At 52.7% G+C, this 16,480-nt stretch overlaps 1 protein-coding gene and 1 long non-coding RNA gene across 2 annotated transcripts; one reads left to right on the top strand and one right to left on the bottom strand.

Annotated features, from left to right (window-relative positions):
• Window positions 1–5,363: 5,363 nt before the first annotated feature.
• Vwa1 (von Willebrand factor A domain containing 1) lies at window positions 5,364–10,935 on the bottom strand. Its single transcript, XM_012948566.2, has 4 exons — window positions 10,833–10,935; window positions 9,033–9,590; window positions 6,844–7,122; window positions 5,364–6,765 (listed from the first exon to the last, which is right to left on the bottom strand). The coding sequence occupies exons 1-4, from the start codon at window positions 10,903–10,905 to the stop codon at window positions 6,434–6,436; spliced, it is 1,242 nt and encodes a 413-aa protein (XP_012804020.2). The 5' UTR covers window positions 10,906–10,935; the 3' UTR covers window positions 5,364–6,433.
• Window positions 10,936–11,133: 198 nt separating this feature from the next.
• Window positions 11,134–12,610, top strand: LOC123460927. Its single transcript, XR_006637289.1, has 3 exons — window positions 11,134–11,640; window positions 11,949–12,254; window positions 12,479–12,610. It is a non-coding gene; the product is annotated as an uncharacterized LOC123460927 (long non-coding RNA).
• Window positions 12,611–16,480: the final 3,870 nt, after the last annotated feature.

Below are 16,480 nucleotides of genomic sequence, written 5' to 3'. Positions count from 1 at the left end.
CGCGCCGCGAGACGACAGGTCCACTGCGCAGGCGCGACACACACCCCTTCCTACTGGGCGACGGAAGCTTACTAGGACCAAGCCGCTTTCAGTCATCTGATTGGTTGCGAGATTAGTTACCCTTCAACGTTTGCGTCGTAATTGCTCCCGCTGGCTTGAGGGCGGGGTGGGATAGGATGCCTTGTTACCGAGACCAAGCAGGGACAAAATTGAAGCTGGTGGCGTACTTGCATCCTGGACCACGCCCGTTCTCCTCAGCGGAGATACTATATTAGTTGCGTTCGAGGAACTCTGATTAGGGTGGAGGCGGAGCACCTGGTACCAAGGTGATTCACACCGCACGGAGTCAGCGCCGCCTCGGTGAGTCCTGGATCAAGAGTGTACGAGGAAAGGACAACCCACGGGAGGCAGTGGGCCCGCGGAAGCACCCTACCCTGACAGGTGTGAACTCGAGTGCCCCAGGGCGGTGGCTGCGGAGGGCCGGATCTTGAGCAATGGGCTGCTAGCTTGGGAGCGGAAACATGGAGCCAGCATTGAAGAATCAGCTCCCTTCCCCGACACACATCCATGCACACTGGTCTCCTTGGTGTCTCAGCAAACTGTTAATGTCCCCTGGCGCTGTGCAGCTTTGCAGTACAAGTCCTGAACTGAGGGAAAACAGGAGCAGGACACCACAAGAGTCTGCAGAGGACGCCCGACCGGAGAAGCTGCTTAGGGCTAAGGGTCACCTGCTTTTCCAGACTTTTCATCGCTAACTATTGAACTCTCCTTGGGAACCTGCGAAGACCACGTGCCTGCTTTGCAGACCAAGGGGCAAACTGAACCTGCCTCTGAGCTCATTTTATATGGGCTGAAATTGCCACGAGAGAAAACATTTTTTAGTAATTTTAAATTTTTATTTATTTATTTGAGAGAGAGACTGAGAATGCCAGAGCCTCTAGCCACTGCAATTCAACTCCAGAGGCATGCGCCACCTTGTGCATTTGGCTTATGTGGAAACTGGGGAATCGAACCTGGGTCCTTAGGCCATGCAAGCAAATAACTTAACTGCTAAGCCATCTCTCCAGCACCAGAAAACAATTTTAAGCCTAAATAAAAACGGGAGACCCTGGGTGTGGTAGCTCACGCCTTTAATCTCAGCACTGGGTAGGCAGAGGCGGGAGGATTGCTGTGAGTTCAAGGCCAGCCTGGGACTACATAGTGAATTCCAGGTCAGCCTAGGCTACAACAAGACTCTACCTAGAAAAACAAAAAGAAAAATGTTTCTGAGATTATTCTGCCTGTGATGATGTCTCTCCCTACACTCCAAAAATTGAATTTCCTATTACGGAAGTTGTCAATAATTTTTTTAAGTGGAATAAAAAAAAGGCCAGTCTGTTGGGCTTGCCTCAAAATAAAAATTTTAAAAGAAAAGGAAAAATAAATTTCCCAGTCAGAGGTAGAATCGCTGTGAGTCTGAGGCCACCCTGAGACTACATAGTGAATTCCAGGTCAGTCTGGGCTAGAGTGAAACCCTGCCAAAAAAAAAATTTTTTTCGTTTTGTTTTCTGATGCAGGGTCTCACTCTAACCCAGGCTGACCTGGAATTCACTATGTAGTTTCAGAATGATCTCAAATTCACAATGATACTCCTACCTCAGCCTCCTGAGTGCTGGGATTAAACTAAAGAACATTTTTTTGTACCTTTTAAAATATTTATGTATTTATTTGATACAGAAAGAGGGAGAGAAAGAGAATGAATGGGCACGCCAGGACCTCCAGCCACTGCAAACGAACTCCAGACACGTGCGCCCCCTTGTGCATCTGGCTAACATGGGTCCTGGGGAATTGAGCCCGGAGCCTTTGACTTTGCAGGCAAATGCCTTAACTGCTAAGCCATCCCTCCAGTCCATTTTTTTTTTGTATTTTTTTTTTTTTAGAATTTTATTTATGTGTGCACAAGAGAGAGAGAAACATATATAGAGACAATAGATATGCCAGGGCCTCCAACCACTACAAACAAACTCCAGATTCATGCACCATCTTGTGCATCTAGCTTATGTGGGTCCTGGGGAATTGAAGTGGGGCTCTTTGGCTTTGCGGGTAAGTGCCTTAACCACTAAGCTATCTCTCCAGCCCAGTTTTTAGTATTTTTATTATTTATTTGCAAGCAGAGAGAGAGAATAGGCATGCCAAGGCCTCTAGCCATTGCAGATCAGATACATGTGTCACTTTGTACATCCAACTTTATGTGGGTACTGGGGAATCAAAAACATGTGGTTAAGCTTTGCAGGAAAACGCCTTGACTACTGAGCCATCTCCTAAAGCATATTTTTCAACCCATGAAAAAAAATGCAGGGGAAACACAGCTATTGCACCTGAGCTCCAGATTTCCTACTGTCCCCTCTCCCCAGAAGGCTATCATAGGGGCTTTAGTTCTGTGTGTTTAATAGGTCTTATCACTGTTACTATGAAAATAGCCTAGATCCAAGTAGTAGATCCATGCTGGGTGGTTTCTAGATGCGCAGTCCACTCTTAGATATCCCACTTCCTGAAGACCTGAACTTGGCTCTGTACCACCTTCTGGCCTTTCTTGTAAACAGCTTTGTCCCCAAAATTTTCAGAGCTGGAGACCAAGACCTCCATCAAGCACAGGGTCTTGCAGTATAAAAATGGCCACAGGTTTCCAGTGCTGCAGCAGTCTCCTCTTCAGGTCTCCTCACAGCAGCTAGCATATTCTCTGCCCTGCCCACCAGCCTCCTGGACACCTCCCATTTTTCTTGTTTCAACCAGAACACCTTTTCTGTTCATGTACATGTTGAGAAGCTTACAATAGCCTTACAGAGTGACCACCCTTGGCATGTAAGTATCAGTGGGCATCTTCCACTGCTAAACATCCTGAACCGGGAGTGGATAGAGTACTTGGGGCCAGAGAAGCAGCAGACCTGGTAGCAGCCCATTCACAGGAAGTCCCCACAAAACCATTTTCTGTAGACTGTTCTCCAGGGCTTGTGCTGATCTGTAATGCTTGCCAGATTCAAAGGCTTAAGAAATTCCCAAGACAATACAGAGAGCAGTTTCTCTTAGATAAGGACAGAATAGGAGGGCCGGAGAGATGGTTTAGCAGTTAAGGTATTTGCTGGCAAATCCAAAGGACCTAGGTTCAAATCCCCAGGACCCACATAAACCAGATGCACAAGGTGGTATAGGCATCTGGAGTTCATTTGGAGCAGCTGGAGGCCCTGGTGCACCCATTCTCTTTCTATCTCCTCTCCCTCAAATAAATAAATATATAAATAATTTTTTGTAATTTTAAAATATGTATTTATTTATTTGGGAGCGACAGAGAGAGAGAAAGAGACAGAGAGAAAGAGAGAATGGGCGTGCCGAACAAACTCCAGACACCTGCACCCCCTTGTGCATCTGGCCAACATGGGTCCTGGGGAATCAAGCCTCGAACCGGGGTACTTATACTTCCCAGGCAAGCACTTAACCACTAAGCCATCTCTCCAGCCCTAAATATTTTTTTTTTAAAGGCGCTCCTTGGTGTGGATGTGGGAGTAGAGGCTGCTTTCATTCCCACCAACATAAAACAGATAGTGTTGGCCTCAGGTCAATATGAACAGAGATCCCAGCCAGCCTGGGATGTGTGTGGGAGTAGGACTCTGGCTGGTGGATGTTATCTGTTCTGCATACTCTGCCCTCAGGAAAGTAGTTATATTTGGGGGAGCTTGTCACTCAGCTTCTCATTTGAGTTTCAGCCATCAACAAGAATCCACTATGACCATTAAAAATAGATATTGGATATGATGGAGAATGGAATTTCAAAGGAGAAAGTGGGGGGGAGGGAATTAACATGGGATTTTTTTTTATAATCATGGAAAATGCTAATAAAAAATTTAAAAAAATAGACATTGGGGCTGGAGAGGTGACTTAGTGGTTAATTTAAGGCACTTGTTGCAAAGCCAAAGGACCTAGGTTTGATTCCCCAGGACCCACAAAAAGCCAGATGCACAAGATGGCGCTTGTGTCTGTAGTTCATTTGCAGTAGGCGGAGACCCTGGCACACCCATTCTTTCTGTCTGTCTCTCTCAAATCAATAAATAAATCATTTTTTAATAGACCTTAGCTGGGTGTGGTGACACACACTTTTAATCCCAGCACTGGAGAGGCAGAGGTAGGAGGATCACTGGGTTCAAGGCAATCCTGAGATTACATAGTGTAGACCCTTAGGGCTCTTCTGCCACCTACTTGGTCTTTGGCAAGCCAAGCCTGAGGATTGGAAGAGGAACTGCTGTCCTCATTGGTAGCCAACTGGCTCAGACCTGAAATCACCTGAAAGAACAGAATGGGGGACACAGAAGACATAGGAACTTCTGCCCCTTGGAGGCAAATGGATCCTGCCAAACACCAGGCCTGAGAACCTTTTCCTAAGAGCAGGTGGCTCTGAACCTGGGCCAGTAGCTGGGATCAGAGGAATCCCTGAGACCCCTGGCCAGCTGCTAATCAGCATGTGAGGGTGTAAACATGTAGCCTGTAGGGTACTGGGCCTGATGAGAGGATGGGGAGGCAGAGAAGGAACCCACCCTCCACCACCAGTGGTCTCTGTTCCATTATCAGGCCAGGCCCAGTGCCTCAAGACATCATCACACATGCAGTCACCTTCCACAAGTGCGCCACACACTCAACTCATACCCCCTTGGGTACCTGGGCCAGGCCCCACAATGCTCAGTTGGGTTCTTGGGTAATAGTGGCAGGCAGGTTCTCAGGAAAACCACCCCTGCCCATCTGTTTTCATTCTGTGTGTGTGTGCCAGAGCACATCTGTCTCAATCCTCAGTTCCTGGGATTCAGCAGGGTAACCAAAGAACTGCAGTGGAGGACACAGCTTTTTCAGTAGAGGTCTGGGGCAGTTGGCAGTATGACGGAGACAACTTGGCAAAGTCAGGCCCTCCATCCTTGGACCAGCAGCATCTTGCCCTGGTCCAAACAGTGAGTGGGTTCTGGGCTACAGAAGTGGGGCATAGGCACTCTGAAAACCAGAAATACAGAAAGAGAGTAGGAGCCGGGCTTGGTGGCGCATGCCTTTAATCCCAGCACTCAGGAGGCAGAGGTAGGAGATTTGCCGTGAGTTCAAGGCCACCCTGAGATGACAGAGTTAATTCCAGGTCAGCCTGGACCAGAGTGAGACCCTTCCTCGAAAAACCAAAAAAAAAAAAAAAAAAAAGAGAGAGAGAAAGAGAGAGTAGGAGGCCAGGTGACCATTGTGCAGACCCACCTTCTCGTTTTCCCAGACACACGAACCCTTCACAATGGACCTTTCAAGATGCACCAACCAAAGTTGAAGCGTTTCAATGAAAAATAAAGCATTCTGAGACCGTAGGCTCGGTTTACATCTGACTTGCTGTATTTTGGAGTTTGGGTTGTTAGGGGGAAAGAGAGGTGAAGGGAGATTGACTTGGGGCACGCACAGGATTCTGGGAGAGGAAGCCCTGCCCACATAGGAGCTAAAGGGTCAGGCCAGGTCTTTCCTACCCTTGATGATTTGTCTGCAGCCAAGGATAGGTAGATGACAAGGGGTAGCCCATTAGCATGACCTGTTAGTTTTAGGTGTTGCAGTCACTGGAGTGGATCCACCCTGGGGAACCTTGTGTGTTTCCCCTCTCCAATACCAAACCAGGGGAGGCCTCTTTGCAGATGCTGGCCTTAGAACCCGTCAGTGGCAAGGGGACGCCTATCCACACGGTCCTGAAAGCCAGACTCTCATTCCATTCCTCCCCAAAGATGCTTTCTGTATCTCAGGCATTGCTAGCAGGGTCGAGCCTGAATCTTAGGCAGCAAAGCAGGGCCAGTGTACCTGGCAGACACTGCCCTCCATACTGGCAGTGATCCTGGTGGACTACGTGGTGATACCATCAGCCCCCTGCCCCTTCCTGTCCTTCCTTTTCGAAGCCTTTGGTGACCCAGCCTCTCCTTTCTACCATCCACTGGCTATCCACACACAGGACCTGAGTGGTCCGTGGCCCTTCTCCAACTCATGCTGGGACCTTGCCACCAGAGGGCCCAGCCTTAAGCACAGGCTTGAGGACTGGGAGGGTTCCAATCCTGGAGGCCTGTTTTGGGTCTAATTGCCAACCCGCATTCAGACACTGTCCATCTCTGTGAAAAAATGCTGGCCAAAGAACACTGTATGATCAGCTCTAAACTGGCAACAGCAGAGGTCTGACACTACCCCGCGCGGCCAGAGTGCAGCAAGGTCTCAGGAGTCAGACTAGGCCTGGGTCCCGGAAGGCAAGTGCACCCCTGGCAGGCCTGCAGAGAAAGGACTGGGGGTCTCGCGGGGCAAAGGCAGGATCGGCTACTCCCACCCCCATCGCCCGGGCAAAACCTCAGCTAGGCGGCGGCGGCGGCGCCTCGTCGAGACGAGGGGCCCTCGGGTGGGCAGGGCGAGCAGCTCACTGGCCAGGGGCCCGGGCAAAGGGTTTACTCAAGGCGCGGCTCCGCCCAGCCGCAGGCGTGCAAGCCTTGGCTGACAGCGCCCTCTCGCGGCCCGAGCGAAAGGCGGCGGTCACAGTTACCAGGTAGGCGGTGTCGGGCGTCAGGCCCTGGAGAGTGGTGCTGTTGCTGTCCGCGGGCACCTCCACGCGCTGCACCGCGCCGCCCTGCAGCGGCCCGAGCTGCACGTGGTAGCCAAGCGCAGCAGCCGGTCCCAGCGCGGGGGCCCAGCTCACGCGGAGGCTGCGCGGCCTGGCATGCGAGATGACGATGCGCTCCGGACCGACCTCCTCTGCCAGGGAATAGAGGCGTAAGTGGTGGGTGTCCCCCACTCGCCGCCCAGACCATCTACACAGCACCCCAGCCTCACCTGGTAACGTGCGAACTCGCACGTGCTGTGGACTCAGGAGGCGCACGTTAGACTCGGGCAGCAGCGCCACGTCGTAGTCTGTGTCAGGGTTGAGGCCGGTCCAGGTCCAGCCAGTGGCATTCCCTGGCAACTGCTGGCGTCTCACGGCCCCTGGTTGCCCGCTGGGCACCACCTCCAACACGTAGTAACCGGAGTCCGAGGTCAACAGGGGCGGCCACGCAAGTCGGAAGCCAGTGGGCATAATCTCCGAGGTGTGGAGCTGTTGAGGCTGCATGGCATCTGAGGATGGAGTGGTGCCAGTGTCAGGGGACAGAAATGGCCTCTTCCTTGTCATCATATGGGGCTGTCCTTGATCCAGCGAGGACCAGAAGAGTGGAGCCCAGTAATAGAGGTGAGACAGTCTGCCAAGGAGAGGCAGGAACTGGTGGGCATTCACTAATGCAGGTGTTAATGACTACAAAACCATCAGGGAAGCCGGTGTGGTAGCATACTGCGTGCCTTTAGTTCTAGCACTCAGGGAGCAGAGGTAGGAGGATTACTGTGAGTTCCAGGTCAGCCTGGGCTATAGTGAGACCCTATCTCAAGGGGGGAAAAAAACCAAAACTATGACTGAACTGGTGAAAAAACAGGAGTGCAGTCCCCTACTCTGGAAACCATCAGGAACTTCCCTGTCTGCCTGAGCACCACGCCCACATCTGTAAGATATCATGATCACTCTTCACCCAAACTGATAACCTGGATGAAGGTCCTTCAAGGTGGCAAAGTCTACGGTGTTATCTAAGAAGAGAGCATTAACTTCTCAGCCTGAGTGGTCCACACAGGAACTGGTTTGAGCCAGGCTCTAGACAGTTAAGCAATGAAGGGACCCGAGGGCACAGCCAGGAAATGGGATACTGCAGGGAGAGAGGCCTTGGAACTGTGCAGATGTGACAACCCCAACAGTAGCTGAACCTAAGGTGCTGCCTGCCTCACGTCCTCAGGACAGTGTGGTGTGGGAGAAATCCAGAATAAGTCCCTAAGCTTGTGTCACCAAACATGGCAATCTGAGTCATATGCAGGTTGGTAAGGCTGGTTAGATCCACCTGGGTCTTGACCTTCCTTAGTACTGCTAGGTACTGATGCTAACCAGATGGGCACTCACTTTCTTGCCCAGTTCCCCATGCAAATTCTGCCCTTGACCCCCCTCCCCAACTCTACTGCTTAACCCTGAGGGCAGTTTTTTTTCTCCTATCTCCTTCAGGTTCAGTTAGGTCTGTTGACCCAGTGGCTGCCAACAATCAGATATCCCTAGGGAAAATCTTGAGAAACTTCCACCCCTTTACAACCCACAGACCAACCCCTTCCTGCTCAGGGTGGATGATTAACACATAGTTGGAAACTTGGTTTTAAAGGGAAAAAAAAAAAAAAAAACCTAGGATAGAATTTTTCACTACCTCGCTGCAAGCCTAGCAATGGGTCCTTAGTCTTTAACTCTCCCTTTGCAATCTTGGCTAGGAGAGATATAAGAAAGAAAGAAAAAAGCCAGTGGGGTGCTGCTAAAGCCTTACAGTAGGTCTTTCCAGGTCTGGACTCCTCCTCCCCCCAGTCCTCACAATGGGCTCTAGTAAAAACCAGCTCAAGCATCAGTGGCTGGCCTTACATGGAATAGGTAGAGCCTGAGCTCTGTGGGTGGCAGTCCCTGACCTGTCTGGCTCACCCACCTCCAAGTCAGCCGGCCCCAAACATGCACAGAAGCACATGCTGCCACCAGCAGAGTCACTTGGAGAGCCCTAGAGACCTTCATCATCTGCACTTAGCCCTCCATGCCCTACCCAATGTAGCCCTCAGTCTCTTGGTCCAAACCTGGGTGGAGCCCGGCATGGAGCACGCCTTTAATCTTAGTACTTGAGAGGCACAGGTTGAAGGTCAACCTGGGCTAGAGTGAGACCCTATCATGGGTTTAAAAAAAAAAACAACTAAACCCAAACCTGGCTGGAATCCTACCTGAGACGGTCACCCAGACCTGCCATAGTAGCCCATGTGTTGGAGAATATGTAGGTACCCAAGTGGAGTAGGTCCCTGGATGGTGTGCAGAAAAACTAAGAGTCATCACCACCATTGCATCCTCAGAGGTACCAGGCTCATTAGGTCTTCAGTCCCTCTTGTAGCTCTCAGTTAAAGCTACACAGTCCATACCTATTCCCACCTACCAAGAATGGAGCCTCGGAGCTCGGGAGTGATGATGTGCAGGTCATCCACGTCCACGAAGTGCAGGTGCTTCTCAGCAGGGGCCGAGGCAGCTGCTGACAGCTCCAGCAGGTTGCCTCGGCCAGTGTTGATAATGAAGACGGTGACACCAAGATCCTTGAGCTCCTGCATGGGTGGGCCCACGGGGTCACTGGAGCCCCCATCTGTTACCCATACTAGTACCTTGGGGACTCCTGGACGGGCACCTGCTGCCTCAGCAAATAGCTGCTCCTTGACATAAGCCAGTGCCAGGCCTGTATTGGTGTCGCCCATACGCTGGGCAGCAGCAAGTATGGCATCCTGGACAGCCTGCCCAGAACTGTGCTGGTTGAAGAGGAACTCCATGTGTGGCTGGCTGCCCACATGCACCAGGCTGGCACGAAGGGCCTCGGGGCCCATGGGCAGTGGAGCCACTAGCTGCCCCACAAACTCCCGGACACGGGAGAACTCGTAGTGTGACACACTGGCTGAACTGTCCAGCAGGAACAGCAGGTCCCCCTGGGGGGCTGATGCTGGGGGACCTAGGGGAAAGGACAAGGGTTCAGCCTAAGTGGTGAGTCCTCAGACAGCCCCACACCCAGGGCAAAACTCTCCAAGGACCGAACTCTTCTTAAGCACCTACTTGTCCTTGCCCAAATATCTTGGGGGTGGCATCCCCAGGGTGGGGTTTTGAGCCAACGTGCCATGTATGCAGGCCATGTGACCTAGGTCACCCTGGGTTGTTTCAAGTCTCATGTGTAGAGGAGTACTGGTCCCTTTCCTCAGCAGACACTGCTTGCTGGTGAGCCAAGGGTTCTGGCTTCTGCCTCCAGGAGGGTATTGAACCACGGGGGCTGCTCCCCTCAGGCTTTGGAGGCTGGAGGTAAGCCAGGAAGCTCAGCCTCCAGGTGAGACACTGGGCCCTGGGTATGCATAGCAACGCGGGGCGGGGAGTGGAAGGGTGGGAGCACTGGCGGAGGTATGGGGGAGGCAGAGCACTGAGCAGCCCTCCGGGCCAAGCTGGAGTCCTGACTACTTACAGATGACATCAACTCTCCCCTAGCCCCCACCCTGTCCTCCATCTTGACCCAAAAGGCAGGGTGCACCCCTCTAATAGCCTGAGAACTTGACCAGTGCCTAATGAGCTTTCTCTTTTATCCCCCTTCCTTCCAGCATGGGGACTGGGCTACTGATGGGACCCTACATCACTAAGTCATGGGACTCAGGGTGTCTTATATTACACCTGGCCTAGGAGGCTTCGCCCTCATGGTGGAGGGAGTTACTCAAATCTTCCTATCACCTTTGTACTGAGGGCCTTTTCAAAAGTGAGGAAACAGGACGGGCGTGGTGGCGCATGCCTTTAATCCCAGCATTTTGGAGCAGAGATAGGAGTGCCATGAGTTCGAGGCCACCCTAGACTACATGGTGAATTCCAAGTCAGCCTGCGCTAGAGTGAGACCCTACCTCGAAAAACCAAAAGAAAAAGAAAAAGAAAAAGAAAAAGAAAAAAAAGTGAGGAAACTGAGGCAAAAGGCCTCTTAGATATCTCTCCCCTCTGTGCAGGCTAGCGGGGTGGGGGGGGCGGCGGCCACAACACCCTGCCCTGACTGAGTGGTGTCTCTGGGCGCCCGCCGCAGGTGGCTGGGGTGCGCGGCCAGCAGCCTGCCCCTCACCCGCAGCCTCCCCGCCCACTCGTCCCGCGGCTGCGCCCAGACGGCGACGACTCGCGTGGGCAGCGGCCGATGTGCCGCTAGGAGCGGGAGCCCGGGACCCGCCGCACTCACCGTTCTCGGCGCTGCTTCGCGTCAGCGCCAGCTGCAGACTCAGGGCCAGGCCCAGGGCCGTCCAGGACCGCATCGCGCCCGGCGTGGCGGGCACCGGAGCGCAGCTCGCAGCTAGCTCGTCCTCCCGCCTCCTGGAAGGCCGGCACCTCCTCCAAGAGGCCACGCCCGCCCGTGGGACCACGCCCTCCCTGGGACGCACGCACTCACCGCGCGCAGACCGACTTTTTGGAAGTGCTTGCACAAACAGACCCAGACCTGCTGAGACACGCAGCAATCACCTGGGCACGCTCGCATGGGCATGCAATCACAGACACTCCTGTATCCACTTCGCCAGTTGTGAGACTGGGGTCCATCACACTTGCTACCCCTTTCCTTCCCCCTGCCGTTTGAAGCTCAGACTAACTCCCTCACAGTACTGAGATTCCGGAGTAAAGCCTGAGAAGTGGAGCTGTACCCAGAACAACCTCCCTCCATTAAGGGTCCTTGGCTACAGGCTGGCCAAAGAGAAGTTGTCTCCAAAGACTGACCAGCGCCAGGCGTGGTGGCGCGCGCCTTTAGGAGGATCACCGTGAGTTCAAGGCCACCCTGAGACTACATAGTAAATTCCAGGTCAGCCTGGGCTAGAGTGAGACCCTACCTCAGTAAAAACAAAAATAAATAAAAAGTCTGACCAGCAAGAACTAGAAAGCCCTGGGATATAGTTGAACTCTTCCTTAAAGAGGATACAGGAGGGCTGGAAAGATGGCCTATTCGTTAAGGCACTTTCCTGCAAAGCCAAAGGACCCAGATTTGATTCCCCAGGACCCAGGTAAGCCAGATGCACAAGGTGGCATATGCGATTGTAGTTCGTTTGCAGCCCTGAAGCACCCATTCTTTCTCCATCTCCCTTTCTCTCTCTCTTTCTCTCTCCCCATCTTTCTCAAATAAATAAATAAAATTAAAATATTTTTTAAAAAGAGGACACAGGAGCCTGAAGGAAAGTGTATTAGGAGAACAACCCTCCCCCCACTCTCCCACCCCACCTCCGCCAGCAGCCAGCATTTTTTTAAAAACACTATGTAGTCTCACGGGGGCCTTGAACTCATGGTAATCATCCTACTTCTTTCTTCTCCTTAGGTTCCACAGGCGTGCACCTTAACCGCTAAGTCATCTCTCCAGCCCTCAGCCAGCATTCTTGAAAGAAAAGACAGACACAGGAGCAGCAGGTAGTTGGACAGGTGGTCTGGCCTTATTTATGGCATCCCTTGGATCTATTGCTATCCTCATACAGCACCCAACCAGAGGCCCAGGCCAAGGCTTATGCCAGACCCCAGCAGGATCAGAAGAACCCACTGATGAGCCAGAGCTACTTCCTGTGGTCTTGACCAAGCCCAAACCAGACATGGCTGTCTGCGAGTGTCCTCCAGACACTGGACCCCACGGGTAACTAACTTCTTTGCCATTCAGGAGTGCTATGTAGTCTGCTGTCTTCCTAAGATGCCTTCCTGTGGGATAACCATGGTGTTTGGGGCTGAGGCACAAATGTGTGGGTGGGGTGGGGGGTTGTTTCTGCCAGGATGTCCCCTCCTTTCTCACCCTGTGCAGGAGGATGCTCAGCAGGGAGGGCGGATGGAACTCAATGGTTTTCCTTCCTCCCTTTATGGCAGGTGAGACACTGTGGGGCCTTCAGGACTGCACCAGAGCTTGACTTTGCCTAAAAAAGGAAGCAGTGCAGCTAAGCCTGAGCAGCTTACTGCAGGAACAAGCTAGAGCTGTGTCCCCACCACCGTCCCCCACCCCCTTTGCTGGGAATCTTGGCACTGGATGCTGGCTCCATTCCACAGAACTTGGGCCTCCGCATGGACCAGAATGTACTTAGTGGTTTTGCCTGGGTTCTTATCGATGGGCTTAGTGGATGTAGATCCCCTAAAGTCCACTCAGGGTGCACAGCCTGGCCCCAAGGGCTGCTTTGGTGATGGACTTTTTTTTTTGTTTGCTTGCTTTTTGTTTTGTTTTGTTTTGTTTTTGTTTTTTGAGGTAGAGTTTCATGCTAGCTCACGCTGACCTGAAATTCACTATGAAGTCTCAGGGTGGCATTGAACTCATGGTGATCCACCTACCTCTGCCCCCCCGGGTGCTAGGATTAAAGGCCTGCGCCACCACATCCAGCTGGAGACAGACACTTTGAGCAGAGGACAGGGACAAGGCAACAACCATTTGTGAGGCTAACAAGAGGCACACCCAGGTGGACCATTTATCCGCAGGCTGGCCAGGGAGCTGGGCATTGGGGATCCACCCTATGGGGAGGCAGTGGCTCACAGTCACACCTCAGCCTGCCCTGTTGCACTGGTGGGGAAGTTTCAGTCACTTCTGGAAAAAATGAGCCAGTCTTCTTGGATGTGACTCAGACCCTTGAGGAAGCAGCTGCCCTCCTCCTTCTGGCCTCGCCATCAGAGGGAGAGGGCACAGGAGGCCCAACCTCCACCCAGCTCTGGCCAAGCTGGGCCACCTGCCTGCCTTGAGCTCTGCCCAGAGTGGTTCCTGTCACCAAATGCCCTGCTTCGCGCCCCCTGCTCACCCACCACACAACTTTCACCTCTGTGTCCTGCATTGCTTCCCATTTGCTGTCCCCATCTCCAGAAGATACAAACATCCCAAGGGATGTCAGGGTCATCCAGGGGTGTAGTGGGCAGGGCCAGGGCAGGGCTGAGCTCAGGCAGACACCAGAGGAAGCACAAACAGAAGAGTCTGGAAGCCTTTTCTCTGAAGCAAGACATGCCCAGGAGAGGAAAGAGACAGAGACTAGGGCATAGGCAAGGAAGGACAGGACACAAAAAGGAACCCTGAGCCTCAGCCTTTAGCCTCCCTCAGGGTCCAACTTTTGCCTGACATCCTGGGGACCCAAAAGCTAGGAACAGTCCCTGAGGCTGAGGCTCCCCACCACCACCACCACACTCACACCCATGGCCTTGGGTCAGGACTGGGAGTCCCCGTGTCTCACTTGCTGCAGCTGGCCCGCCCTATCTGTCTGCAGGCTGGTGGACAGGTTTCCTGAAACTAAGACATTGGTCTTAGCTAGGGGCCCCTGCCCCCACCAGAGGTCCATAGGGAACACTCCCTCCCCCGCACAGTCAGGCATCAGTGGAGAAGAAGGGCCCTTTTGTACTCAGATTGCTGTGGTCATGTTCAACCCCAGGGAAAAGGGCATCTCCTGAGGCCTCTGACCCCACCCCTGACCCCAACCCAGGACAAAGCAGCCCGATCCCCCCACCCTGCCTGTGGTGTACTGTTGGTCATGTTGTTTGTGTCTCACACTCAAACCCAAACCTACTCTAGAACACAGAAACAGGAAGTGGTGGGAACAGCTGTTAGGGGCCCCCAGGCAGGGGAATGGGGTGAGCCTGGGACCTGTGGTCCCACCCCATGGAAATCAAAGGGCAGCCAAGAGCATCAGGACTCTCAAGTCCTTCCCACTGTGTACAACACTTTCCTTTAGACTTGACTATCTTGGTTCAGGGAGGTGACAGGGCCTGAGGACTGAGTCTAGGGAAGTGGGGTCCTGTCTCACCGCACAGGAGTCCAGAGCAGACCCCATCAACTTTCCTTGCAGCCAGAGTGACAGTGAAGGTACACGTGTGGGATGCGCAGCCTCAACACTAGACGGGTACTACTCCTGCGTATTCATTTAATCCATCTCCCCAGTGTCGTCACTGAAGATGTAGGCACTGGGCAGAGCCTGATCTGCCCAGCACTGCCAGGCAAGCATCACGCTAGCAATAATGTAGTGGTGGTGCCCCTCACCACCTAGGCTAATATTCTGGTGTTTTTTGTGTTTTGTTTGTTCATGTGCTCATTTTTGTTGTTGTTGTTGTTGTTGTTTGTTTGTTTGTTTTTTCGAGGTAGGGTTTTGATCTACCTGTGCGACCCTAGGCTGTGATGGACCTGGTGTGTGGCCCTCATACCATACAGAGGCTGATGGTATTCTGTGTGCTAGGAGAAGGCAGGGCAGAAGTGTGGGAAGGTAGCTGACTCCATGCCTCTAGGGAGACCCCCTAAAGAATCAGCCATCAGAGATAGTCTGGGAGCCCAGAATGTGCCACTAGCTGAACAGTTTGTGCTCCTTCCTGACATAGGACCTCTGGCTTTGGGTCTAGGCTGGAATGCGTCTGTGAAAGGTGACTCAAGTACCCTTTCCTGTCCGCACAAGGAGTGTCCAGGTGAACTCAGGCAGCAAACACTGGCAAGCCCCAAAAGCCAGGAGCTTGGATGGGGCACTGTGTATGGAGAGGGTGGGCCTATGTCAATACCCTGAGGTGGGGGAGCTTCCCACCAGTCAGGACCCGGGAGGCAGGAGGAGGGGCCACAGCTCTCAGAACCAGTATCAACTTCCTATTCAGCCCACCCACCCTGGCTAAGTTACAACCTACCCTAGAGCCCAGACCACATGCCTGGGAAGTGCGGTGGGGCCAGAGTCCAAGATCAGATCTGAAGCTAGATGGACAGAACTGGCTAAACTCAAGGCCCTCCTGACTAGTGCTGTCTGAGGGTGTGCCTACAAATACTTTGTAAATGAATACACAGTTTAGGCAAGGTAAGGACTTCAGTGAGTCCAGTCGCTTCACCACCCAATGAACCCCACCCAGAGCACAAGGAGCAAGCAGATAGGACGCTCGCATACATGTGCACACATGTAGGCATGCACACAAGCAAACCAGGCAAGCAAACACAAGCAAGACCCCATTGGGAAAGGAGCTTGTCTCCTCCAAGTGGCTGGCCCTGGCCCAACCAGCAGCTTTGCTCTGCACCCCCTAAGGAGCTGAAGTGAAGACAGGAGCCAAAGCTCCTGGGAAGAATGAGGCTGCTCTGCCCCTTCAAGCTGAGGGTTAGATATAAGGCTCTAAAGAAGGAAGTTTCTTTCAGGAGCCCAGGTGGAGTCCTGCCCAGAGAGGGGACAGTGGGCTGGGCAAAGGCCAGTGAAATACCTCAGGGCTGGTGGAGGGAAGCTTTGAGGCTAAAGGGCCAGACGGACCTTCTTTTCATTCCACAGCCTCCTCCCTCTTTCCAGGAGCAGCCTATGCGATAGTAAATAAGGAAGATTCCACTAAGACCTCTGAAGAGGGCCAAGAAAGGGTAGTGGCCCCAGGCTCAGGACGTGTGTCTAGCTGTCTGGGGGCCCAGCTTTGGCCCCCCCATCAGCATTCAGACTCTGCTTCCTTAGCTGACCCAGCTTTGATCGGCACAGCTAAACACATACCCTAGGCCCCTTCTGAGAATGTCCCAGTCCCTACAGTGCTCCTCTTTTTTTTTTTTTTTTTTTTTTGGTTTTTCGAGGAAGGGTCTCCCTCTAGCTCAGGATGACCTGGAATTCACTATGTAGCCTCGGGGTGGCCTCGAACTCGTGGCAATCCTCCTATATCTGCCTCCTGAGTGCTCCTTTTTTTTCTTGTTTATTTGTTTTTGTTTTTTGTACATAGGGTCTCACTCTAGCCCAGTCTGACCTAGAATTCTCTATATAGTCTCACAGTGGCCTTGAACTCATGGTGATCCTCCTGCCTCTGTCTCCCAAGTGCTGGGATTAAAGGCATGCGCCACCACGCCCAGCTCAGTGTTCCTTTTTTTGCGGTGCTGCAGACAGAACTCTGGGCCTCAGCCTCACACAAAGCAGGCTA

The sequence above is a fragment of the Jaculus jaculus genome, chromosome 5 (assembly GCF_020740685.1).
Source record: "Jaculus jaculus isolate mJacJac1 chromosome 5, mJacJac1.mat.Y.cur, whole genome shotgun sequence".
Taxonomy (NCBI): Eukaryota; Metazoa; Chordata; class Mammalia; order Rodentia; family Dipodidae; genus Jaculus; species Jaculus jaculus.
Note: the sequence above shows the minus strand (reverse complement) of the source record. Positions and strands in the feature narration are given on the sequence as shown.